Here is a 26,404-nt window from a genome sequence, read left to right on the forward strand (position 1 = left end):
TAAACCATATTGACTTTAATCTCAAGTGTCAGAAGGTTGCCCAGGAGTCTGAGAGCCAACCAACTGAAAGCACATTTGTATGGAAGTCAGGGTAAACAAAATAGGGTTCAGAACATTTTTTGAGATTCACACCAATGCTGAACTTTTCCAGGAAATATGACAAAAACTTCCCTCTTAGGCAGAGAAGCACTGGGGTTTATCATTATTAATTTGTATTCCAACTGATACTTAAACTTGGGGAAACAGAGAGGGAAAGAATAGCACATGTCCTTTTTCTTTGCCAGGCCCAAGGGGATTGGAGGAGGTTCCCTAGAGTTTAATAGGCAGCTTTATGTATTTATATGCTTTGACTGGAGCTAAAGAGCTCTGTGTCACACAATGGGCAGTTTCTAGTTGGATTTTAAAAGAAATAACTTTGATCATTTCAAAAGCAATGAAGCCTGATGCAGTGGAGAGAAAAGAAGGCGGTAATTTATGGCTACCATTAAGAACACAAAGACAAAGGCGGAGAGAACGTTTCACTAAGTGAAGATTTACAAATGTGTAAAAACCATCCTATGACTAGAAATAGCTGAATGTCTCTCTCAGCACCAAACACAAAAGGGGAGGGAGGGAGGAGCAGAAGACAGAAAAAGGGATGCAACCTGCCTGCCTTTGCTGCGAATGAAAAGGTCAATCTGAAAACAACTACAGAAAACTTATTTTCTCAAATTCTCCATCAAGCAGCAGCACTAGTAACACCTGCAAAGAGGCAGGCTCAGCAGGGGCTCTGGGCAGCAGATAGAAGTGCTGAGGGTGCAGAGGGTGGGAGTTCAGGGTAGCAGATGTGCACCCCCCAAAAAAAATTTCTGTTTGTGTGCATGACCTAAGTGGGGTTTTCTGTGACATTTGTTTTCTGTTCACCAAAGGAATTAACATGTGTGTTTTCATAGGAGAGAATGGAATAAATGCTGGGCAGAGAAACTCAATGGAGAACACTCATATACTTAAGTATGGCATTTCTTGCATCTAGGGCTTGTTACTGCGTTTGTTCCTGAAGTGATGCTTAGTGTACAGCTCCAACCATCTCATCTGTGCCTAGGGTGATGTAGGAAGACCTGGTGCCTGTGTTCCCTTGTAAGGACTGTTAAGCTTGGAGAACCTAATGGCAGGCTGGCCAGACCTGATGTTTATGAGTTTAGATGGTCATCAATGCCACCTGCATTCCAGGAAAAGTTGGAGTCTTTTTTTGTTGTTGTTGTTGTTGCTGGCCCACTCTTGATCTCTAGACACGTTTCCCTTCAAGAAAATAACATTACCTGGTTTGCAGTGAAAGGAACATTTTTTGCAGTGATTCTAAGTCCAGAAGTGTGTTTCTTTCTGTGACATCGTGACCCACAGTGGGACAAGTGTGCCGGTGCCTTCAAAGGGTTGTGGGATGGGAAATCAGAGGGTGTGGGTTGAGCAGTATGGAGAACGTTGCGGGTATGTGCAGGCGTCAACAGAGAAGCTGCCACTCTCTCCATTTGCATTGCTGTTTTCTTGAGTGCTACTCACAGGGTCAAGAGTATGTGTAGCCCCAAGACGGCTTTGGAGTTTGGGAACCATACTGGACACTTTCGGGGTGCCCTGTAACCGAACTTTTCAGGCTAGTAAGACTATTCGTCCTCACAAGAGGTAGTGGGTCAAGTTGTAGGACACTGCGAACCCGTGGAGCACCGACAAGGTTCTTGGAGCGCTGGAGCCAAGCGGGTGCGGTAGCAGCGGTTGGTGCCGGGGGCTGTGCGGGACGCGGGCACCGCCAGGCCCGCCCCAGCAGGCTGACAGCCGCCCTCGGGCCACCGCGGCCGCGCCCCCTCCGCCCGGGGCCGGGGAGGGGCAAGGGCGGGCGGGGAGGCACTGCCCCCAGCGCCGCCCGCCCCGGCCCGGGGAGGACCCTGTGAAAATGAGGCCGGGGCTCGGGGAGCGGGCGGGGCCCGGCCGGGGGTGTCAGAGCGCGGCGGGCAGGGCGCCCGCACACACCTCCCGGAGCTGCAGCCGCCGTGCTCGCCGCCTGCGTTGCGTCGCCTTTGCCCGCAGCCGCCGCGCCTTCCATGGGGGTCGCGAGCCGCGGCCGTCCCGGGGCGGCCCGGGCGCTGCTGCTGCTGTCGCTGCTACTGACGGGGACGGTCCCGCCGAGCCGGGGCCGCTCCACCGGGCAGCCAGAAGGTGAGTGTCCGTCCGCTAGGATGCACCTGGCACAGCGCGGCGGCTCAGACGAGCAGGCGGGCGGTGGGAAGAGTGTCCTGGGAGCCCTATGGGGTCCTTCGAGCCGGCAGCGTGGGACCAGGGACTTGGCGGCTGGAGTTCGCGTGGCCCTTGCTCTCCTAGGGCCCTCACCCGCTGACCAGGCCGAGGCGCCACTATCGCTTGGGCTAGAGGCCCAGGGCCTGATTTCCCTGGCCCAGCCTCGGACCCTGGGCTATTGACAGTTTACATCCCATAGCCCAGGGACTCTGCTCCCGCCCTCCCCCAAAAGTGCCTGCTGGTCAGATTGTAGCAGTTGAGCAGGGAGGAGAGTATTGGGGCCTCCAGGCCAGGTCCCCATTGTGTAGATGGGGAAACTGAGGGCCAAGCCTGGGGTACATTCACAAGGCCAGAGCAGCCTTTCCCTGTCTTTTTCTTTTGTATGGGAAGTTCTCCTAGTGGCCCTCGGGGTCAACTTGTATCTGCGGAATGATCGTGGTTTGAAAATTGGAAATGTCCTTAAGCAGCAACCAGCCTAGATTTTGGGCAGCCAGAGGTAAGAACTCTGGAAATTCTGCACTAACTGGACTTGTAATACTTTCAAAACTCTCGTTTTATATTAACATCCTGGAGAGGGGTCAACCCAGGAAATACTTTTGCGAAGGCCAGTTCCCATGTGAAGAGCATGGGCAGGGGTGCGGGTGGGGCAGTTGGGTACTATACCGGGTTTGCTCCATCTGAGAGCTCTGGATAGTTTTTGCTCAGAGCTCAGGGTAAACCTCTGGGTGACAGACAACTGCTCTCCTTTCAAAGCTGTTTTGCCAATTTGGTTCTTCCCTCCGAAGACATTTTACTGTTGTTTCCTTATGTGCCAGGCACTGTGCTGGCTTGATATCAAGGCCATGACTCAGTCAAGACATTATCTAGTGAAGATGCAGCCAGGAAATAATGACAACCCTACATGATATGTGCTGTGAAAGGAGAGCACAGGATAGCATATAACTCCCCTATGGTGAGAGTCATGGCAGGCTTCCAGAAGGAGGTGAATCTGAACCAAGTCTTGAAGGCCAGTTGGTGATGGTGGAGTAATTCCAATTAGAGGAAACCAGATGGACCTAGCAATAGGGACCTGGACATGGTATGGCTCATCCCAGGGCTCTCAAGCACTTTCCGTTCTGAGGAGTCAAGAGGGGTGGGCTGGTGGAAGGTGATGTTAAAGAGGGCCAAGCCAGATCACACATGGCTTGGACACCAAATCAGGTGCATGCTGTGCTCTTTTACAGATGTGGATGAGTGTGCCCAAGGGCTAGATGACTGCCATACAGATGCCCTGTGTCAGAACACACCCACCTCTTACAAGTGCTCCTGCAAACCTGGCTACCAAGGGCAGGGCAGGCAGTGTGAAGGTAAGTGACTTGGGGACCATTGTAGGTGGGCTAGTAGGGCAACTTCCACCTCCTTACCTCTCATAGTGGACACTCATGTTGGTAAAAGTGCTGCCTCCATCTTGAATCACACCATCTGCTGTCTGAAATATATTGCAGATCCTTAAAGCTTTGACTGTAAACATCAGGTCTTTCCCAGAGCTGATCATAGTTTTAACTGGCTTTGAAATGTCCTTTTGTTGAGCTTGTAGAAATGATAAGAGGTGTTTTATTATCTTTTGGTCCCACTTAGCCATGCTCATGGGAGAGCTGTGCCTCCCAGAGCAGGGCTGATCCTGTCTCCCTGGCACAATATGCACCCCCTTACTGGAGATCGAGTGCTGGAATCTTGCCCTCTCCTGCTGGCTCTGGAGGCTCCGTCCTGTCCATGGCTTTGAGCTGTTTGGCATTGGGACCTGCCAAACTTTAGAGCTACACCTCATCTGAGCTGAAATTTCACCCTTGAAAGATGTGTGTAAAAAAAGAGAAAGATGTGGGTAAAGGAATATTTTAACCGTTAGTGCTCCAGATCTGGGAATGCAAAGTCTGGACTCTGCCCACTGGGGATTAGTTCAGTGTCATGAACTTTAAAGTTTAGAACTTGATGGAGACTGGGCACTCACAGGAGAAGGCTGTTCTTAGGGATGGAAATCATCATACAGTGGAGCTGGCAGCCTCTTTATGGAGCTCTGGTCCAATCTATCACTCAGATGGGGACATCGAGGCTCAGGGGATTTGTGGCAATGATCACACAAGTCTGCTGGTGAAAAAAGGTCATGTCTCTACCCCAGTTCTGTCCCAGCTCCACCTCTCTCATATATTCACTCAGCTTGTTTCTGCCCCCCTTTGGTTGGGTAAGAAATCATACTATTTATTTATTTAGCAGCACTGGAGTTGGAACTCAGGGTCTATCTACCATAGAGCAACATTCCTAGTCATTTTAATTTTTTTTTTATTTTGAGGCAGGGTTTCTAAATTGTCCAAGCTGGCCTTGAACTTGCGATCCTACAGCCTTAGCCTCCTGCCTTCACCTCCTGACTAGCTGGGATTTCAGGCTTGCACTACTGAACCTGGCCAGAAATCCTACTATTTATATTACTTATAGTCTTCCTATACAGGAAGAAGTTTAAAATTGATGAGGTGCATTGAATTCATTCCTGCAACTCCCTCCTGCCTCTGGACCCAATCCCTTCAGTTGGAGAGGTTTTATACTCTTTACAACTTGGGCTTAACCCTGGCAGGAACTGACCTGAATACTTGCAGGATCTAAACCTACATAGTGAGTAGTTAAAGTCTCTGCTAAGCACTTTGAAAAATACCTCATTAGACAGGAGGAAAACTTTTAATACATACCTATTTTAGTGCCTTTTAATGACCTCGTGTTCAAACTCTAATGTTTCAAACCAATCTGTTTCATCTTGTAGCCTCTGAGTAATGAAGGTTCTTGGTGTTGGAACAGTGTGTAATATCCAGTACTGCCTGGTATGTGGTAAACACTCGTTCTTGTTCTTTTGTTTTGTTTTATTTTGGTACTGGATTGGAACCAGGGAGGCTCTACCACTGAGCTACATCCCTAGTTCTTTTTGTTTTTTTAAATTTTGAGACAGAATCTCACAATAAGTTGCACAGGCTAGACTTGAACTTGCAATCCTCCTTCCTCAGCCTCCTAAATAGCTAGGATTACAGGCATGTACCATCGTGCCTGGCACTAGTTTTTAAATAACTGTGCAAGATGAGCTCAATCATTGACACCTTGACACAAGGTATTTTCCAAAAATAAACGAACCTGTGAATGAAATATCTAGGTACAGAATATTTAGATGATTAAAGAGGTGACTGTCAAGTGCATTTGTAGTGTTGTAGCAATGACTTAATCTCTCCCAGCCCCCACCTCCTGGTCTTACCTGAGACATGCTGGGATTTGAAAAATGGAATTATAATGGGAAAATTTGGGTTTTGTGGTAGGTAAAGACACTCCTTGGGAAATCATTTGGGAAACTCTCTTTTGTGCCAGAGGAGCGCAGATCTGAGTCAGGTTCACAGTCAGGGGTTGGTGGTCCCTCTTAAAACCCTTGTGTTTCTGAAGCCAACTTTGTATTTTCCCAGAGGCAGGCAGCCACAGCTATCTCTGACAGCCATCTCTGTCTCTGTCTCTCTCTTGCTCTGCCCTGTGTCTTGGGAGGTCAAAAGAATTCCAGAAACAAACATCTCTATGCCAATTCCTCCATATCACACCCTCTCTGTATTAAATATTCTAATTGCAGTATCAGAATTCACATGTTGCTTCTCTGCTTGGGGGAAAAAATTCACATTTTTACCATGTGTATATAACATATCCTCTAGTCACTGTATATTCTCCAGGGGCATAAAACTGTGTCATTGGTTTCTTTTAGATAAAATATGTCTTTAGTAAATGATGTCTCAAGTGACATCTGGCAAGAGTTTCCTTACTCTGAGCTTTTGTTTGACATATTACAAGTGAAATTGAATTGCTAGCAGAGTACAATAGAAAAGGCTACTATTTAGTTTAAAATAACTAATAATTGGCATTGTTGCTTTTATATATTTCGATTTGCTTTAAAATAATCTATGATTATTGTTATAAAAAATCAAAATGCAAAAATGTTGAGAAAATTAAAGCACTTCTCATCCCTTTACCCACAGGTAATCACTGTTAACAACAAATACATATTCTTTGTACTATCATGTTAAACTAAAATCTGAGGGCTGGGGTTGTGGCTGAGCGGTAGAGCTCACTCACGCGTGCGAGGCCCTGGGTTCGATCCTCAGCACCACATAAAAATAAATAAATAAAACAAAGGTATTGTGTAGAACTGAAAAATAAAATATTTTTAAAAAACCTAAAACCTGAAATGATTTGGTCTTTTGAATACTTGTAGTATTAATTTTGTGAGTCAGGATATCCCTGTTTAGTTTGGATTTCTTGCTCCAAGAGTTCAGAAATGGAAATTTTCTTTTAAGAAGGAAAAAGGAGAGAAATAAAGATTGTAAGGATTCAAAGATGTGGATATTCAAAGATATAACTCCTTTATCTGTGTTGCTTTGTTTACTAATTTTTTAGTCTCTGCATTTGTGCATTTGTAGTGTTGTAGCTATGATCATTTGTGCTGTGATTCTCACCAGCCTCACTGCTCATAATTACTCTCACAAATGGGAACTGGGTTTGCCTGGAGTGACTGGAATTATCTTCCATAAAGTTTTTTCTACAAAATATTAGAGGAATGGAAGTATGGGCCTGAAATAAGTAGTTTTTTAAATAATGTGATTCAGAAGTGGCTTTAGATAACTGATTGAGCCACTGAGCTACATCCCTGGCTCTTTATATTTTTTATTTCGAGTGCAGAACAGTAAAGAATTCATCTATGTCCTTTGCTCATCTTACTCTAATTTTACTAGCTTACAAAACCAGAAAATTAACACGGGCATAATGTTATTCAGTAAATTGTAAATGTTATTCAGATTTCACCAATTTCCCCTTGATATTATTTTTCTGTTCCAGAATTGAATTCAAGGTCCCACATTATATTCAGCCAGTGCTTCTCTTTTGTCTCACCCAATCTGTAACACTTCTTCGGTCTTTCCTGGTGTTTCATGACATTGACATTCTTTTTTTTTTTTTTTTTTGATGAATACTGCTGGCTTTGTTTGTCTTATGTTTTCTCAAGATAAGAATTGATATAAGGGGCTGGGGTTGTAGCTCAGTGGTAGAGAGCTTGCCTAGCACATGTGAGGCACTGAGTTAGATCCTCAGCCACCACATAAAAATAAATAAATAAAGTTATAAAGAAAAAAAGAATTGATATAAGAGAATGTCTTGTGTTTTCCAATGATAAGATTGAGATTATTTATTTTTGGCAGGACCACCATAGAAATGCTGTGTGTTCTTTTCAGTGGATCATATCAGGGAGACAGATGTCATCATATTCCATTTCTAGCTTTTTTTTAACCTTGGTCACCTGGTTAAGACAGTGTCTGCTGGGTTTCTCCACTTCAAAGTTACTACTGATTTCCCTTTACAATAGAAACATATTTGGGGAAGATACTTTGAGCCCAGGGTCAATATTGTTTCTTCTTAAATGTTTATCTAAGGATGTTGGGATCCAGCTCTGGATCTTCCCTGCAACAATTATTACTGTGATGTGTGCCTACATTTTTTTTGTACTTTCCTCATTCCTTATACATCTATTAATTGAGATTCTTCTTAAGAAAAAACTGCTTTTTCTTTCCTATTTATTTATGTATGTATTTATACAACACTGTAGACTTATGGGAGTTGATTTTATTATATGTATAATAATTGATTTTTGGCTCAAATCATTCCAGGTTCAGCCAATGGGAGTTCCTTCCCATTGTTTCCTGTGTCATTCTGACATCTGTTTTTTGAGAAATTCCTGATTTTCTGGTGTTTTAAGATGCTTGGGTTAAATCTTATTTTTTCTTATTTTTAACCCTGGAATCATCCACTTCTCTAATGCAATCTGGCCCCTTTAATTGGAAAATGGTACACTGACACTTTGGATTCCATATCAATATCAAAAATTCATTATTCCTCTTTAATAATAATAATAATAATAATAATTTTATTATTATTATTATTTTGGTACCAGGGATTGAACTCAAGGGCACCTAACCACTGAGCCACATGCCCAGCCTATTTTGTATTTTATTTAGAGACAGCGCCTCATTGAGTTGCTTAGTGCCTCGCTTTTGTTGAGGCTGGTTTTGAACTCCCGATCCTCGTGCCTCAGCCTTGAGCTGTGGGGATTACAGGCATGTGCCACTGCATCCAGCTGCTCTTTGTTTATTTATAACTTCTTTCTCCAACAGTGAGAAGTCTGGCTCTCATTATATGCAATGTGTTTACCTCTTTGTTTAATCCTAATATAGACACAAAGTATTTATAGAGTTACTGAGCCATAACCCTATGAGTAAACCAGATTTACTAACTAGAATGTAGCATACAACTATTTTTTATTTTAGCTTTTAGACATCCATTTCTTTTCTATTCCTATTCCTTTCAATGTGGTACTTTTCTTTCCTATTCCTTTCAGTGTGTTTATGTTATTAATTTATAATACATTAGGTTCATTTGTTCCTTTTTGTGTTTCGTTTTTATCACCCTAGCTCTCACCCCATCTCCTGGTTGATTGATATGTGTGTATACATCTATGTATAAAAATCATCATTATGGTTCTAAGAATCAAAGCTATACAAAAATGTGCCTCAGAGAAGTGTGGCTCCCTCCTCATTTCTGTTACCCTGTTGCTCTCTCTCCATCTTTCCACTCCTTTCCTCATTCCTTGTAGGTCACCGGTCTCTGTAGTTTCTGGTTTATGCTTTCTTTATTTCTTTTGGACAAGTAAACAGATAAATTTATGTTTGTTTTTTTTTTTAGCAACTTTACTGATGTATAACTTACCAACCATAACATCATCATTTGCCTTTTTTTTTTTTTTTTTTGGTAGTACTGAAGATTGAACTCAGGGGTGCTCTATTTCTAAGTTATACCATCAGCTCTTTTCTTTTTGGGGAGTGGTACCAGGAGTTGAACTCAGGGGTACTTGACCACTGAGCCACATCCCTAACCCTATTTTGTATTTTATTTAGAGACAGGGTCTCACTGAGTTGCTTAGTGCCTTGCCTTTCCTGTAGCTGGCTTTGAACTGGTGATCCTCCTGCCTCAGCCTCCCTAGCCACTGGGATTATAGGCATGCACCACTGTGCCTGACACCATCAGCTCTTTTTATTTTATTTTTAATTTTTTGGTACTGGGGGATTTAACTCAGTGGTACTTTATCACTGAGCTACATTCCCAGATCTTTTTATTTTTAATTTTGAGACAGGGTCTTGCTAAGTTGCTTAGGGCCTTGCTAAGTCATTGAGGGTGACCTTGAACTTGGGATCTTCCTGCTTCAACCTTCCAAGTTGCTGAGATCACTGGTATGTACCACCTATACCTGGCTTTTTAATTTAATTTATTTATTTATTCTTTTGGTACTGGGTATTGAACTCAGGGGCACTCAACCACTGAACCACATCCCCAGCACTGTTTTGTATTTTATTTAGAGACAGGGTCTCACTGAGTTGCTTAATGTCTCTCTTTTGCTGAAGCCTCAGCAAAAAAGGCTGACTTTGAACTCTTGATCCTCCTGCCTCAGCCTCCTGAGCTGCTGGGATTACAGGTGTGTGCCACCGCACTCAGCTATTTATTTTGTTTTTGAGACAGGTTCTCCCTAAGTTGCTGAGACTGGCCTTAAACTTGCAATCCTCTTGCCTCACCCCTCCAAATTGCTGGGATTATAGGTTAGTGCTACCATGCTTAGCTGATAGGAGAATTTTGAAGAGATTTTTATACATCTATGTTCATAGCATCATTTACAATAGCCAAAAGGTATAAACAATCAAAATGTTCACTTGACATTTGATGAATGGATAAGCAAAATGTGCTACATACATACAATAGAACTATTGTTCATCCTTACAAAAGAAGGAAATATAAACTGGGCACAGTGGTGCACGGCTGCAATCCCAGCAACCTCACAATGTGCCTATAATCCCTTGTCCTTACAAGTTCAAGGCCAGCCTCACCAATTTAGTGAGCCTCTGAGCAATTTAGTGAGATTCTTTCTCAAAATAAAAAAACTGAGGATGTAGCCCTGTGGTAGAGCAGGCCCTAGGTTCAGTTATTGGTATCAAAAAAATAAAATCTTGTCACATACTTCATTGGGGTAAACTTTGAGAACATTATACTAACTGAAATAAGTCAGTTATCAAGAGACAAATAGTTTGAATCTATGTATCTGAGATACTTAGAATAGTCCAAATCAAAGAGATTGAAAGTAGATGGTGATTGCCAGAGGCTGGGTTGGAGATTAGGAGTTAATTGTTTAATGGGTAAAAAATTTTAATTTTACAAGATGAAAAGATGTAATGGAGATGAATGGAGGTGATGATTGCACAACATTATGAATGATTTAATAATATTGAACCATACACTTAAAAAAAGGAAAAGAAACTACTAAACTGTTTTCCAAAGTGCCATTTTATGTTCTCATCAGCAATGTATGGCAAAGGATCCCCATTTTTCCACATCTTTGTCAACATTTGTTATTGTCTGTCATTGTTATTATTCAAGTGAGTATGAAATGGTAGTCTTAATTGGCATTTCTCTAGTCATTAATAGTGTTGAACATTTTTTCATGTGCTTATTAGCCATTGGCATACCATTTTTTATCAAATGTCTTTATCTTTCTTTTTTCTATTTTTACCATTTCTTTCTTTTTTTTTTTTTTTTTGGTCAGTGGTTCTGAGAATAAAACCTAGTGCTTCTCACATGCTAGGCAAGCACTCTACCATTGAGCTACAACCCCAGCCCCTGAAATGTGTTTTTAAATCTCTTGCCCTTTAAAATTCAGTTGTCTCATTATTTTTAAGTCCTTTATAAAGCATATGACTTGCAATTACTTTCTCGGACTCTGTGGTTTATCTTCATATTCACCCTTGCCCACTCACCCTACTTACAGGGGATTGAACCCAGGGGCACTTTACCACTGAGCTAGAAACCCAACTTTTAATATTTATTTATTTATATTTTTTTAAAAATATTTATTTTATAGTTGGACACAATACCTTTATTTCACTCATTTATTTTTTACGTGGTGCTAAGGATCGAACCCAGGATCCAGCGCGTGCGAGAGGAGTGCTCTACCTCTGAGCCACAACCCTAGCCCTATTTATTTTTTATTTTGAGATAGGGTCACTAAGTTGCCCAGGCTGGCCTTGAACTTGAAATTTTCTTGCCTCAGGTTCAGCTTGCATTACAGGTGGGTACCATCAGGCCAGGATTGTCTTTGTTTTTAAGACATGGTCTTGCTGAGTTGCTTAGGGCCTTGCTAAATTGCTGAGGCTGGCTTTGAACTTGTGATCCTCCTGCCTCAGCCTCCCAAGATGCTGAGATTATAGGCATATGCCACATCTTTATTTTCTTAATGTCTTTTTTTATTTTTAACAAAAAGAACACATTTTATTTTATTTTTTTTTAATTTTTTATTGTTGGTTATTCAAAACATTACATAGTTCTTGACATATCATATTTCACACTTTGATTCAAGTGGGTTATGAACTCCCATTTTTACCCCATATACAGATTGCAGAATCACATCAGTTACACATCCATTGATTTACATATTGCCATACTAGTGTCTGTTGTGTTCTGCTGCCTTTCCTATCCTCTACTATCCCCCCTCCCCTCCCCTCCCCTCCCCTCTTCTCTCTCTAACCCCTCTACTGTCATTCATTTCTCCCCCTTGTATTATTTTTCCCTTTCCCCTCACTTCCTCTTGTATGTACTTTTGTATAACCCTGAGGGTCTCCTTCTTAAAGTCTTTTGAAGTATAAAAGTTGTAAATTTTGATGAAGTCCATTAAATTTGTGCATTATGAGTTTGATGTTATATGAAAGAAATCTTTATGAGGGTAAATTCTCAAAAACTTTTCTCGTAAAAACTTTATAGTTCTTACATTTAGGTCTACGATCTATTTTAAGTTGCTTTTTGTGTATAGTAGGAGGTAATGGTTAAAATAATTTTTGCATGTGTATTTTCCATTATTCATCACCATTTAATGAAAGGACTATGATTTCTCCCAATGAATGCCTTAACACTTTTGTCTAAAATCAAGTGACCATAAATCAAAGGTTTATTTCTGAATTCTCAGTTCTGTTCCATTGATCCATATGTCTCTTTATGCCTATACACACTGTCTTGGTTAAGTATAGCTTTGTAGTAAGTTAAATTTCCCCAAATGTGTTCTCTTCTTTCAAAACTGTTTTGACTCTTCTGAAACTTTTGCATTTTCAAAAAAATTTTAGGACAAGTTTGTCAAGTTCTACAAAAGCGTGCTAAAATTGTGTGTGTATGTGTGGTTTTTTTATTGTCTTATTTCTTACGTGAAAACATACTACATATACTTTTTTGCATTTTGATTTTTTTCCACTAAATAGTGTATTCTAAAAATTACTTCAAGTCAGTTCATAGAAAACATCTTTACTTTTTTATAGCTGTATAATACTACCATCAAGTAGATTTACCATATTCAATAAACCTGTCTCCTGTATATGGACTTTTAGGTTGTTTTCAGTATTTCGTAATTTCAAACAATGCTTCCATGAATAATTTGGTGTATTTTTTATTTTTCTGCTGTTGGGTGAATTCTGAAATGTGGGATGGCTAGCTACAAGTCATAGGTCAAAGACATAGCACCTGTTTGATTTACTTCTGTTTTATTCCTTAGACATTGATGAATGTGAAGATGAACTCAATGGAGGCTGTGTCCATGACTGTTTGAATATTCCAGGCAATTATCGCTGCACTTGTTTTGATGGCTTCATGTTGGCTCATGATGGTCATAATTGTCTTGGTAAGGAGAACCTTTAGAAACGGCAGTTCTCATCTCCCCACCCCTTTCTTTCCTTTGGTGAAAACCTAGTTATTAAGACAAAAATGGGATCAGAGACTTGTGTTTTCCTGTCCCATGGAAATGAGACTCCCCGCCAGGCATTATGTGGAACACATAGCTAACCCCAGCTAGCTACTAAGGAGGCTGGTCAGGAGGTCTGTGAGTTAGAGACAGCCTGAGCAATTTAGTGAGACCCTGTCTCAAAATAAAAAATAAAAAGGTCTGGGAATGGTGTTCAGTGTTTTACAGCTTCCCTGGGTTCAATCCCCAGTACTGTCCCCTGCACTCTGCCCCCACTAAAAAAAAATTCAGACTCCCTAAGAGAAAATCAGGTACATGATTTATCTATAACATAGACCCACCAGTCCAAGGAGATGGGTGGACATTGTCATTATTATTTACTGATTATCTATCATTGATTTGTCACCTTTAAGGTCTTTGATTTTGTGTTGAAAAGATCCTGACTTATAGCCATTTCTTTAATGTTTTAAGTGTCATTATTCTGAAATTAGCCCTGAAGACTTTAATGTTGGCTTGGGTCCCAGATAGACCCCCTTCTTTTTTTTTTTTTGAAAGAGAAAGAAAAATCAAACAGAAACTTTCCAGGAACATCCTCTTAGTAGTCCACAAAACAGAAACATCTGTTGGAGTTTCAGTCCTTGAATTAGAGACTGCAGAGTGTTGTTTACATCAATTCCTTATACCAGAAATAAAATGGAACTTAGAAATAGTGAGCAGTTGGATGGGGCTGAGTGCTGGAAAGTCTTTGAGGACTCAGCACACCTGACAGGTAGGTGTTTGTGCTTTGCTTTTTGCGGGGTGGGGAGTACCAGGGATTGACTCAGGGGCACTCAAACACTGAGTCATATCCCCAGCCCTATTTTGTATTTTATTTAGAGATAGGGTCTCCCTGAGTTGCTTAGTGTCTCACTTTTGCTGCTTTGAACTCGAGATACTCCTACCTCAGGCTCCAGAGCCTTTGGGATTACAGGCATGCACCACCATACCCAGCTGTGGTTTGCTTTTTTTTAATTTATTTTTTTTTTAGTTGTAGTTGGACACAATACCTTTATTTTATATATTTATTTATTTATTTTTGTGTGGTGCTGAGGATCAAACCCTATCACTGAGCCACAACCCAACTCTGTGGTTTGCTTTTTAAGGCTGGCATTACCAATTGTACAGGAGGTCATTATGGGAGACAAATGGCATCAGGGTCCTTTGACACTGATGACCCTTCATGTGTTTGACCTGCTTATTTCTATAAAGCCAACCAAGAAGTAACTTGAGCCAGGCTCTGACTCTGGGAACAGCTATTTAGATGTCCCTTAGTGGTTTGTAGGGAATGGTCACTTGATCAAATGCTTTGAGATCAGCATTAAAGGGCCTAGGAAAGCTGGGTATAGTGGCCCATGCCTGTAATCCCAGCACCTTGGGAAGCTGAAGCGGGAGGATCATGAGTTCAAAGCCAGCCTCGGCAATATAGTGAGACCCTAAGCAACTCAGAGAGACCCTATCTCTAAATAAAATATAAAAAAGGGATGAGGATATAGCTCAGTGGTTAAGTGCCTCTGGTTCATTCTTCAGTATAAAAAAAAAAAAAAAAAAAAAGAAAGAAAGAAAGAGAAAAAAAGGCCTTAGGCAGAAGTTGTGTTTTGAGTGGTGGAGTTCTGGAGTCGGGTGGAGAGTATTTCCATTTGGGATGCAACCCAGATGTGACCTTTATCCCATTTCAGTATCTTCTGTAGCTCCATTCTCACTTAGATTCTGTCCTTTGCTATCTGTGCCCTATGAGAGAGGCCAGGCTTTGGGTGCACAGTCTTGCAAGCCTGAAGTGTCAGTAAGATTTGATTGAAGACCAGGGAAGCAACCACCTCTCTGCAAACTTTCTAGGCAATCAGTGTCAAAAAAGACACATTAAAGAGACAGTCCTGAGACAGGAATGAATTGCAATGAATTAAAAACTCTGAAAAGGGAAGTTCTTTTTCTGTTGGGAGGCTTACAGTATGGGTTTTTTGTTTGCTTTGTTTTCCATTTTCAGCGGGGAGATTTCCCTTTAATTGCCAACAGTGGCATTCTGAGGATTCATATCTGATGGCAGACCCAGTCATTACGGTTATGCTCTGATCCACAGCCTTCGGGAAAATGTGAGCTTCCTAAGAACAAAAAGCTGACCCATCCAAGGCTTCAGGACCTGGGCCAGGGCAGGTGGGATGGTTCTAAGTACAGGCCTGCTCAGAAATCCTGAGGCCTGGATTCTTGCTTTGCCTTGGCCAGTAACATAGTAGGGTATTTCATCAGGGTATCTCCATTTCTCCTTCTCTCTTTTGTGAATGTGGTGACAAACATCTGCCTTACAGAGAGACCCTGAACATCCACTGAGCATGTCTGCAGGAGCTAACAATTCTTTAAAAGGAAGGCATGAGAAGATGAAGTCCATTTGGAAGAGTGGGACCAGTATACATAGTGACTGCCATTCAGACCAGAAAGGGTCAGTGCAGTTTGTGGCAGGAAAAGAAGGTCAGGACCCAAACTCTTCAGGAATGGCAGGTTCCTGTGATGACCCCTTCCTTCTCATCAGCCCCCTAGCCATACATTAGCCACAAATATATTAGCCAGAGTATAGAGTACTGGCACCAAACCCAGGGTGCTCTGAGATCCTGAATGCCCATAAGCCTGAGAAATGAATGCAGCCCACCCTGCCTGAGTTCTGAGTTGATAGAGCGTCTGGGAGCTCATCGTAGCCGTTTGGCTTCATAGCAGCAGTTCTCAGTCCTGGCCTCACTTTAAAACATCACCTTTAACCATTGCTATTGCCTTGGCCTCACCCAAACCCAGTTCTGTGTGTGTCTCTGGAGGAGGAGTACAGCAATCTGGGTGCTAACATGCGGGCAAGGCTTAGAACCCCTGTTCCATATTCTGGAGAAGCTCACAGGCCTGATGATATTTATTTGTGTATGTGAAAACACATCGTTGTGTTTATCTAATCATGGTGTGACACTCAATGACACAGTTCTGATTGCTTTGGAGAAAAGACAGTGGGTTAAATGTGAGGTGGGCACATTTAATCCTGGATGTGGTGCTGAGGGAAACAGCTCTCCTGCTCACCTTGAGTCCTCCATGTGGAACACCAAGGCCAGGTGTGTCTCAGCTCGGCTCATCCTCTGGAATGTACTTCCTTCACCCTTTGGCATAGACAAGGGTGAGTTTGTTAGGCTTTAGGGGATGGCTCAAGTCCCATCAGTTTAGTCAGGCATCTGCTTCGTAGTGTGGGAGGACAGATGCCTGTAAGATCTGAGGCTTGAAACCAGATAACAGACATTTAAATGTGAATTTTCTGGTTACAGATATGCCCAGGAGCTAGTGATAGGCATATGAGGAATTAGACTGAAGAAAATAAACTGTTTTTTTCCCCCCCGTATTGGAGATTGAACCCAGGGGTACTTTACCATTGAGCTCTTTCTGCAGCTCTTTTCATTTTTATTTTGACACAGGATTCTGCCTCCCTAGTAGCTAGGATTAAATTGCTTTCTAATCAGCTTTCTCCTCGAGTCTTTGTGGCATCTGAGATTCTTCTTGAAGTTTTTTCTTCTTTGGTTCTGATGCTCCTGTTTTGGACAGTTAACGACTACCTGCTGGGTTCCAGGGCTGAGTTAATTAAAACAAAAATCTTGTCCTCAAGGAGTTTGCAGTCTAGTGGCGATGGATAGGTAAAAGGTCTTGAAGATGCACCTGGGTAAATGTTTCGGTGAGGGGTGCACAGGGTGCTGTGGTCACAGTGGGAAAAAAGGCCTCTAAGCCTATCCAGGGTATGAATGCAGGAGCAGATTGGGGAGGCCTCCTTTCTCCCTGCATTCCTGGCCTTTCCTCTGAGGCTACTTGTCCCTCCTCTACCTGCTTCTTGCCCTTGATGCAGTCCAGAATTCGACTGCTGCTGTTCCCTTTCTGCCTGTTTCTCTGCTTTCATATTCCTGCCCTTGGCTTTCTCGTGTACAGCCACTACTTTGTCTGGCAACTGCAAGTAAGTGGTTTCCAAGGCTGTACATACGGCCCTGGATTCTCTTTCCATTTACCCTCCAGGTTTCCCCCATCTGCTGGATCTAGACCTGATGTCCCATGTCAGGCACATCCTCTCCCTGTCTAGGGATGAAGGGGGCAACTATGTCACCATTCCCATTTCAGTCTCCAGCACTGGTCTTGCCTATGTTTGTGTTCTAGAAGGCCCCAGCATCAACTTCCCATCCTCTAACAATGCCCCACTCACAGCCTGCAAGTCTTCCAGCCCTGTGGGCACCTTATCCACCCACAATCTTCTACACCTACCTTGCTAGCAAACCAAGGTCAGGCCCAGTTTGCTGTCTGTCCCAATTAGGGCAGCACTGGCCATGGCTGCCTGGTGTGTGTGTGCAGGTGGATTCCCAGCTATCAGTTCTTTCCCTTCTCTGCATCTGACCCTCAATTGCTGCCTTATTTTTCCCAAAGTGCCCACCCCCGCCAGTGGTTCCCAACTGCCTTCCTTTGCCTGGTATTCAAAATCCTGCAGTGTGACCTCAATCTATCTTCCCAGCTGTATCTCCTGTGACTTCCTTCCACATTCCCTGTGCTCCAGCCAAATCAAATGACTCACTGTATCTGAGTTATTCCATGCTTCCCAGCCTCTGGGCCAGGACTTACATTCGTTCTTCTGCCTGCAGTCTCTTTTCTTCCTAATTTATAATGCAAGGAATTCTAAGGCCCTCTTTTTATCAGTTTCTCCTTAAAAACTGTGCTGATCCCACACGATCAGATGTGACCTGTCTTTCCTCTGTACCACCTTTTGCCTTATCTCAGATGTCTATTTGTCTTTCTTCCTCTCCTGAAGGACATGCTCCTAGAGGAAGAAATTTTATCTTACTCATCTAGCACCATGCTTTGGAAAGTGAAGGTGTTCAGTAAATGAACTGATTATCTAAGCAGAGATGAATAAATGAACTGATTTATTCATCAGCCAGGGTCCTGGCTAAGTGAGTCCCAGACACATGAGGCTGGGTAATCATCTGTAGTCCTGTTGTTTTGATTCTGAGAGCTTCTGTGATGCAGGGACAAGGAAAAAAGCCCTCATCTCTGCTTAGCAGGAGTCCTTGAGCTGCTGGGTTGGGTGGGGTATTTGAAACAGCCACAAAAGCAAAGGCAAATCCCTCCCTCCCTCCAGATGTGGACGAGTGCCTGGAGAACAATGGCGGCTGCCAGCACACCTGTGTCAACGTCATGGGGAGCTACGAGTGCCGCTGCAAAGAGGGCTTTTTCCTGAGTGACAATCAGCACACGTGCATTCACCGTTTAGAAGGTACCTCTGCCCTGTTGGGGGTTGGAGAATGGTCACAGGGGAGGGTCCTTGCCCCCATGCGCACACAGTACTTCTGAGGGTAAACGCAGCATATTGAAAGTCTGGAGGCCTGGGATCAAGTCCAGACTGCAGCTGGGGAGCCATGGATAGTTATTTCCCCTTTGCCTTCCTTACCCAGAAAACTCAGTATGGACACTGGGGAAGCTCCAAGGTCTTCACAAACCCTCATCTCCTCTAGTTCTAATCTTTAAATAGAGTGTATTTCAAACAGAACTAGATGTCTCTGGAGGAATAAGATGGATGATCTACCAAGTTTTTCACAAGTGTGCTGAAAACCACAGTACCAGTGCCAGCCTGCCCCTTGTTCTGGGTGGATTCAGAGGGGACTGTACCTTTCTATGGAGACTGGCCATGAATTGCCCTGCTTCAGTCCTAAACTAGTTTAGGTCATTCCCTGTGTTTTGCTTTTTTTTTTTTTTTCTTTGACTGGGATCAAACCCAGGGCCTCATATATGCTTGGCAAGCACTCTGCCACTGAGCTATATTTCCAGTTCTTTTTAAATTTTACTTCACTAAGTTGTCCAGGCTGGCCTTGAACTTGAATCTTCCTGCCTCAGCCTCCCCAGTAGCTGGGATTATAGGCATGGGACATGCCCAGCATGTTTTGCATTTCTTTCTTTCTTTGTTTAATGGTTTGCATTTCTAACTCCAAGCCTCTAGGATTTTGAGAGGCAGGAGAATCCCTTTCTACATTGGGGCTCTCTATGCTGCAGTTTCTTTATCCGGGTCTCTATTTATTATTCCTCCATAAATGTACAGGAAACCCATCTCTTCTGATGGCCTCACTTTCATTCATTCTCTTTGATTTGAGTTTATACCTTTTTTAAAAAAAATTTATTTATTTATTTATTTATATTCCTGATGGTGGAGTGTTGGGAGAGAGAAGCATTAAGGACATGTAGCCAATCAGTTATTTTTAACTAACTGTCATCCTTTTAATTCTTCACTGCTCTTTTAAAAGAACAACATTGTGGTGGCTGCATTTCTCTTGCAGTTACATCTGCCTGTTTTTTAAGGGAAGTGCCCTAAATATTAAACTATTAATTTCTTTTGGCATATTCTGCAAATTCACTCTCATAACTTAAGAGTGAGGTCATTTTAAGTTCTGTTTAATCACACATTTGAAGATTTATTGTTTATCATAGTTTCGGTAACTTTTCAAGGGTTTCTTTGTGAAAGATGATTTTGACTCATTTTTCAAAGATGCAAACTCATACTTTATGCCTAATGAGAATACTAAGAAGAGTCCTCAGAGAAATCACCAGGGGCCAGTGACTTTGGTGATTGTGATCACTCCAATCTGCCTATTCTAGTGTTTGTGGTGGGGGAGTCACACATGCTGACTCTAATTGTAACACGGAGTGTGGCTTTCAGGTGGGTTCTTGGTCTCGTGAATTTGAAGAATGAAATCCACGGACACAAAGATGAGAGCAAGGTGACAGGATTTATTACAGTAACAGAAAGAAATCAGAGCTTCCAAGGAGGGAGGGGTCCCAAGAGAGGGATGCCAGTTGTCCAGGGGTTTGTATGGATCTACAGGTTTAAGGAAGTCAGCCTCCTGCCCAATCCTGGGTAAGGCATTCAGTGTTTATGAGGCATTCATGAAGCCTTTAGTCCAATCAAAATATTGATCAGGCATTTTTCCTTCTTTGGAGAGGTTACAAACTCCAAGTCACATATGTCCTGATTTAAAAATAACCTTTTTGCAAGTTTCTCAGCAAAAACCTGCAGCTGCTATTTGTGCTTTGCTGCCCAGGAAGTCACCCAGGGGCCCATTTCCCTATCTAGCTAGACTTTTCTCTTCCTCCTGACTTTATAACCATGCAAATTACTTATCCTATGGTAGGTGTGGCCCTTGATAGAGTAGTAGTTGGGTTTTATTTTCCTGCCAGGTTCTCTGGTGTGCCCTGAAGTCTTGTCCAAAGTAGGTAGAACTGGAGGTGGGGGTGAATTAAGTTGCCAGGGACAGAGAGTGATCCGAACCTCAGAGCATCACCCTCATTGGTAGTTCAAAGCTGTTTCATGAAGTCATGCTGGCTCTTCTTCTGGTGGTTGGGACAGGAGGAAGGGACCTGTGGTGAACCCATTCCTGGAAACCCCGCTGTAAGTCCCACCACTCAGGGCAGTTTGTAGGGATTCAGATGGTCTCTTAACGTGTACTTCCTGGACCCTGGCTCAACCTTTCTCTCCTTGCAAGCCCCTAGATTGAGTAGAGACAGAGGATCCTCATAACAAAAGTAAATACAAATGCAGTTCCTTCCTGCAAGCTGTTTTCTAAATTTCCTCCAATTCAGACATTCTTAGATCCCCCGAAGAGTATTTAAAATGATCATATTTGTCTGGAACTAAAACCAAAATCCAAGAATTTGGGTTGTGGTCTGGAAGTGCTCTCTGTGATTTTCTGTTGAGTTTCAACCTGATAGCTTGGTAAATACACACCAGTGGGAGCCAGCTGATCACAGCAATTTGTGACCCCATCCAGCCTAGGGTCTTAGTTCTTTAAACTGAATAACCTCTAAACAATATTCCTGTAGGACCTCCTCCCTGGGCTCTTAGAAATTGTATTAAAACAGACTTAAAAACCCACAGTTGGTATTTTAAAGGCTGTCAAAGGAGGTAACACCAGCAGGTTAGTATTTTCCAGTGCTGCTATTGTTTTTAATAATTGTTTACTAAGTACTCTTCAGTATAGGGGATCAAAACAGCTGATTCTGAGGGAAAGCTCAAGCTATTTATCTTTTTTTTTTTTAATCCTTAGAGACCCTAAGCTCTGATAAAGAGACTGTGTGTTTTCACCCATGTAATGGGGGTAGGCTGGAGAGACACACATCACCCCTGCCTGCCATTGTTCCTATTCATGGGCGCTCAGGCTCTCAAAATGAGCATTCCTCTTTGGTTTTGTCTGCTCTGAGAACATTTAGATGGTGCAGGTAATGGGGAGCATTGGGGTGAGGAAGGCGCTGCTTTCTCAGTCCTGTATTATGTGATATTTTTTGCCTCATTCTCAAGACGTGCTCTTATTTTATTATTTATTCCTAGAAATATCCTTCATTGCCTGGGGAGCATCAAAACAGGGAATTTCTGGTGTTTCTTAACTGTCTCCCTTCTGGTGAATGAAGGGTCTCAGATATTCCTGAAGAGCTGGGACCCTCTTTGGGCCTCCTGATTTGTACCAGACCCATCTGCCTCCCCCAGCAGTGATTTTGTTTTGAGTCAGGGTACTATGAAAGGCTTGGGGGGGTTGCCTCTTGAAAAATGGTCTAAGCCTCCATTTCTTCTTGGTAACTGCCAATCTAGCTTGATATGATAGAATATCAGGGGGCAGCTTCTCTATGTACTGGATAGTGTCTGGCACCTAGGCATTCTTATGAAATATTTTTTCTAAATGAACTGCTCAAAGACAGTAAAGATCACTTTGCAAACATCTTGACAGACCTGTAAACAAAGTGAAAAAGGCAGCGAAGATGAAGGAAATATTCTCTTCCAAGTGTTCTGCCACCTTTTCTTGGGCACTGTTACATTTACCCTCCAGTGTTCCTGGTGTGGTTATTTCAAGTGCTTCACTGACCCAAATACAAACTGCTTACTGGTCCTTCTCAGGAGGACAGGACACTGCTTCTTTTGGGAGACAGCTTTCACCTCCAGAACCATCTTGATACTGGGGAGTGAATGACATCTTCAGAAATTACCAGCCAGAGCAGAGAGAACTATGCACCTATCCAGAAAATCTGTGTTACTTGTTAGCAGTCCTTGCTTGGCAGGGGCAAATGAACCCCAGCAACATGCACAGATTGGGTACCAGGGTGCAGACCATTCAGAAATGTCAGATAAAAAGCAAGGTTGTTCTAGGAGAGACACAAGAGAGTAGGGGATGTCTTAAAGCTGTGCTGTCTTTTGGAATAGGAATGGTACCTGTTTATGTTGAAAAAGCTATTCTTATGACACATTGGTGGATGGAGGAGACTTGTGATTTCATTAGAGCCTATTGGCTAAGGTTTTAGAGACACAATAAGAAACAGTGTTAGATCCTAGAGATGTTGAATGAAACCTGTTGTACTTGTGTTTAAACAGTGCTACTTCTTGTATTAGGAAGTGTCTTGTTAATAGAGAGCCAATGAGAACCAAGTCCCTACTTAGAGATATTTTAGAGTTGTACTGCATAGAGGCCAAGAAACAGCATATGAACAGGTCTTTAATGCAGTACTCAAAGTTCCTTCAAAGTGATGGCAAATAACAAGATCTCAATAAATTGGTTTCAAGGTGAGGCAGGATCTGGTAACCCACATAGGTGTTTACTGTACTGTTTCTATGCAATCTAAATGATGCACAATAAGCCATCCAGGAACATAGTCACCTGTCCCCATTCCTACCATAATTAGTACAAGATTGGCTCTAATAGAAATTTGTAGTATACCTAAAAAATTGTACAGTAGCTAAAGGAAACCACATGTATGAGACTCTCTCTCTCTCCTTCTGTGTTCTCTTGTCATAGTGCCATTGTATGATGCTGTCTGTCAGAGGCATATGATATGAAGCTGCGGAGGGCAGGGCCTAGGAACCAGCATAAAAGAGGTCCCTGGCAGGTGTCCATGTGGTGATGCCAAAACGTAGTTGTCACCCTCACCTCTACACCTGTGGATGTGGTAGACGTGGAGAGGAGGGTTGACATTTTTTGAAAAAGATCTTCAAGAATATGTGAAAAAGTTGAGACTTTTACCATCTCACCACCCCATCTGCAAATTTGCTTAGAGAGATTCTCCTTTTCTCTTTCTGTTCTTGACCAATGAATGAATAAAGTTATGGCAGAGATAAAAGTTTGGGTCCTAGTTCCTGGGGTAAGCAGGCTCAGATACCACACCCAGAAGAGTATTCCAGGTTATTGAGGAGGGCTCCCACCTCTAGGAGAGTTGAAACATCATGTCTCTTGGGTGATTAAAAAAAAAAAAACATTGTGTTTCTGTTAATTTACCTAGCTTATTTTGAAATATTCTTTTAAAATGTGGAGCAGATAGAGACCCAGGAGGGCAGGTTTATGGCCTAGCTTCCTACCTCCCATTCCACCAGTCTCTTGGAGCTCCTCTGCAGAATCCTCAGGATCCTGACCACTACTGGATCACCTGATGCATGCTACTGTTTTGCAGAGGGCCTGAGCTGCATGAATAAGGATCATGGCTGTAGTCACATCTGCAAGGAGGCACCGAAGGGCAGTGTTGCCTGCGAGTGTAGGCCTGGTTTTGAGCTGGCCAAGAACCAGAGAGACTGCATTTGTAAGTATGGTCTGGAACTCAGCTGTATGAGGGACATCATACCCCAGAGGCTACCTTCCATAGCTCAGCATGAATATCTCCTGGCACGGGGAAGGCAGTTGGCACAAGTGCTGTCCTCTATCCAGTGCTTGGTTCACTGCATGAGGGTAGTCTCTGTAGGAAAGGGGAATGCTATTTAATTAATTAACTAACTAACTAATTAATTAGTACTGGGGATTTAACCTAGGAGCACTTAATACTGAGCTACATCCCCAGCCCTTTTTATTTTTTTATTTTGAGACAGGTCTTGCTAAGTGGCTCTGGGCCTTGTTAAGTTGCTGAGGCTTGCCTTGAACTTGCAGTCCTCCTGCTTCAGCATCCCAGGTCACTGGGGAATGCTATTTTAAAAAGAACTACTTAGAAGGAAATGAAATTAGGGAGTAAAGAGTGTGAATGTTGGGCTGGGGTTATAGCTCAGTGGTAGAGTGCTTACCTAGCACATGTTAGGTACTGAGTTCAATCCTTAGCACCATATAAAAATAAATAAATAAAATAAAGATATTGTGTCCATCTACAACTGAAAAAAAAGAAAAGAAAGAAAGAGTGTGAATTTAGGGGGTCAGCTCTTCTTCTTCCCACAGTATAAAATAAAATTTTCTTATCTGGCAGTTATAGCTCCTGGCTACCTGATCCCTGCTTTCTTTATAAGTCTCATCTGCCTCCTTTTCCCAAACTCTAAACTCATTGCCTTTTGGGGGGTGCCTCATCTTCTTTGATGCCTGTCAACCTTTTCAAGCCCTCCTCCAGTCCTAGTGTGGTGAACTTTGGTTCAATCTTCAACATCCCACCTAACTTCTAATAATGACAAAGAACACACCTACAGTTTTTGGAGCATTTATTATGTGTAAAGTCTTTTCTCAAGGTATTCCACATCAACAACAACAACAACAATTATTATTATTATTATTTTGGCAGTATTGGGGATATAACCCTGGCTTTCTCTATCACTGAACTATATCCCCAGCCCTTTTTATTTTTTATTTTGAGACAGGATCTTGCTAGGTTACCAGGCTGCCCTCAAACTTGTAATTCTCCTGCCTCAGTCTCCTGGGAGCTGGGATTACGGGTGTGTGCCTCCCCATTAATTTTTATAAGCATCACTCTATGACCTAAGTATTATTACTCCCAATTTTAGTTGAGAAAACTGTAGCGAAGATAAAGCAACAAGATCCCCTTGTGAGTAAGTGGGAAGTTAGTTTCAAACTTAGGTCCTCCTGACTCTAAGGCTGTGCTCTTAATCTCCATACTTCAGTGTCTCAGAAGCCTTCCTAGTGGCAGCTGTTTTGTATTTTGGTTCCCATAGCACTTTGTTTCTTTCTCATAGTGTGTGACATTTTGGTTTGAATTGTGTTTTCAAATATCTGTCTCCCCAGTTATAAGCCATTCCAATCCAGGACTTTATCTCCCTTTTTGCTTTTTAGTCTTCTCTGGTATCTACTGCAGGATGTATTCAATATGCACTGGTTTAACGAATAAGTAAATGGTGGTGTATAAAGTGGTGTATAACGAATAAGTAAATGGTGGACACAGCTGCTGCACAATGGTTGTGGTAGCAAAACCCCAATGGGAAACGAATGGCAATTAATGGTGTTCCTAACCACTATTTATGCAGAGAGAATACTGCTACGGATAGTCATTTGCAGTGAGGAGACCTTAGTGGTTAAGAAATGAGGAGATGGGTTTACCTCAAAGCTTGCCAAACCATGGCTGGTGCCACCATCACCCTCAAATAACAGGCTTTGACAGGCTCTTACAGCCTCCTAAAGTGAGGCTGTCTTTGAGGGCTTTCAGGGGCAGAGCAGAAACCACTTCTGCCTCCAAAGCTTCAAAGGAGGGCCCAGACCCCCCAAGACGCACCCATGGAATGAGACTCTCAGCATTTCAGTTTTCCAGGAGCCAGTAGCTAGAGGTAGAGTACCTATTAACTTGTTTTTAAAAATTTTAAATGCTTTTAAGTTGTCACTGTTTAAAGATTCAATATTCTTTAACATTCAAATAATCAAACAAAAACATTTGGAGAATTAAAAAAAAAAAAAAAAAGCAAGGTCCAGAATCCTACTATATAACTAGTTATTTTGATTTTTTCATATTCCTGTTTGGTTGTCATTCATGTGCATAAAGAATTTTCACATAGCTATAATCACAGAACAGCTGCTTTCTCACATCTCAAATGTGTAATTAGTTCTCTTAAATTAGAAAAATTGCAAAGGCCGATGTAAAAATTCAGACACTCTAAAGTAATTTCCTTCTCCCATTTCCTTTGCCAGAGGTGACTCTGTTAATAGTTTGATGAGCAGATAGCCTGGTAGTTGACATTTTTAATTTATTTTTTGGCCTGTCATCAATGCGTTCATACACAGTCTTCATAATTATTGGTTAATGATGCATTAACTATGTGCAAAGAATCATCATCTCCTCTGAGTATCTTCCATTTTAACAAATCCAGATGGAGTCTGAGAGTAATCCTAACATATATGTACAAATTAAATATTGTCAGTTTACTCCAGATATGAAGTGCTATGGCATTTCGCAAAGCCTCATACAGGCAAAATTCATTAGTTAGAGCAGAGCAATAGCCTAGAATCTCTTAGTATAATTCCTCCCAAC

At 42.3% G+C, this 26,404-nt stretch overlaps 1 protein-coding gene across 1 annotated transcript in view; it reads left to right on the plus strand.

The window, feature by feature from the left end:
* The first annotated feature begins 2,718 nt into the window (after positions 1 to 2,718).
* Positions 2,719 to 26,404, plus strand: part of Scube2 (signal peptide, CUB domain and EGF like domain containing 2) — a 74,779-nt gene continuing 51,093 nt past the window's right edge. Inside the window, exons 1-5 of the mRNA XM_071616963.1 lie at positions 2,719 to 2,761; positions 3,489 to 3,611; positions 12,941 to 13,066; positions 18,297 to 18,431; positions 23,633 to 23,758. Coding sequence (XP_071473064.1) covers positions 2,719 to 2,761; positions 3,489 to 3,611; positions 12,941 to 13,066; positions 18,297 to 18,431; positions 23,633 to 23,758 — 553 coding nt within the window. The remainder of the gene's footprint in view (positions 2,762 to 3,488; positions 3,612 to 12,940; positions 13,067 to 18,296; positions 18,432 to 23,632; positions 23,759 to 26,404) is intronic.

The sequence above is a fragment of the Marmota flaviventris genome, chromosome 9, assembly GCF_047511675.1.
Source record: "Marmota flaviventris isolate mMarFla1 chromosome 9, mMarFla1.hap1, whole genome shotgun sequence".
Taxonomy (NCBI): domain Eukaryota; kingdom Metazoa; phylum Chordata; class Mammalia; order Rodentia; family Sciuridae; genus Marmota; species Marmota flaviventris.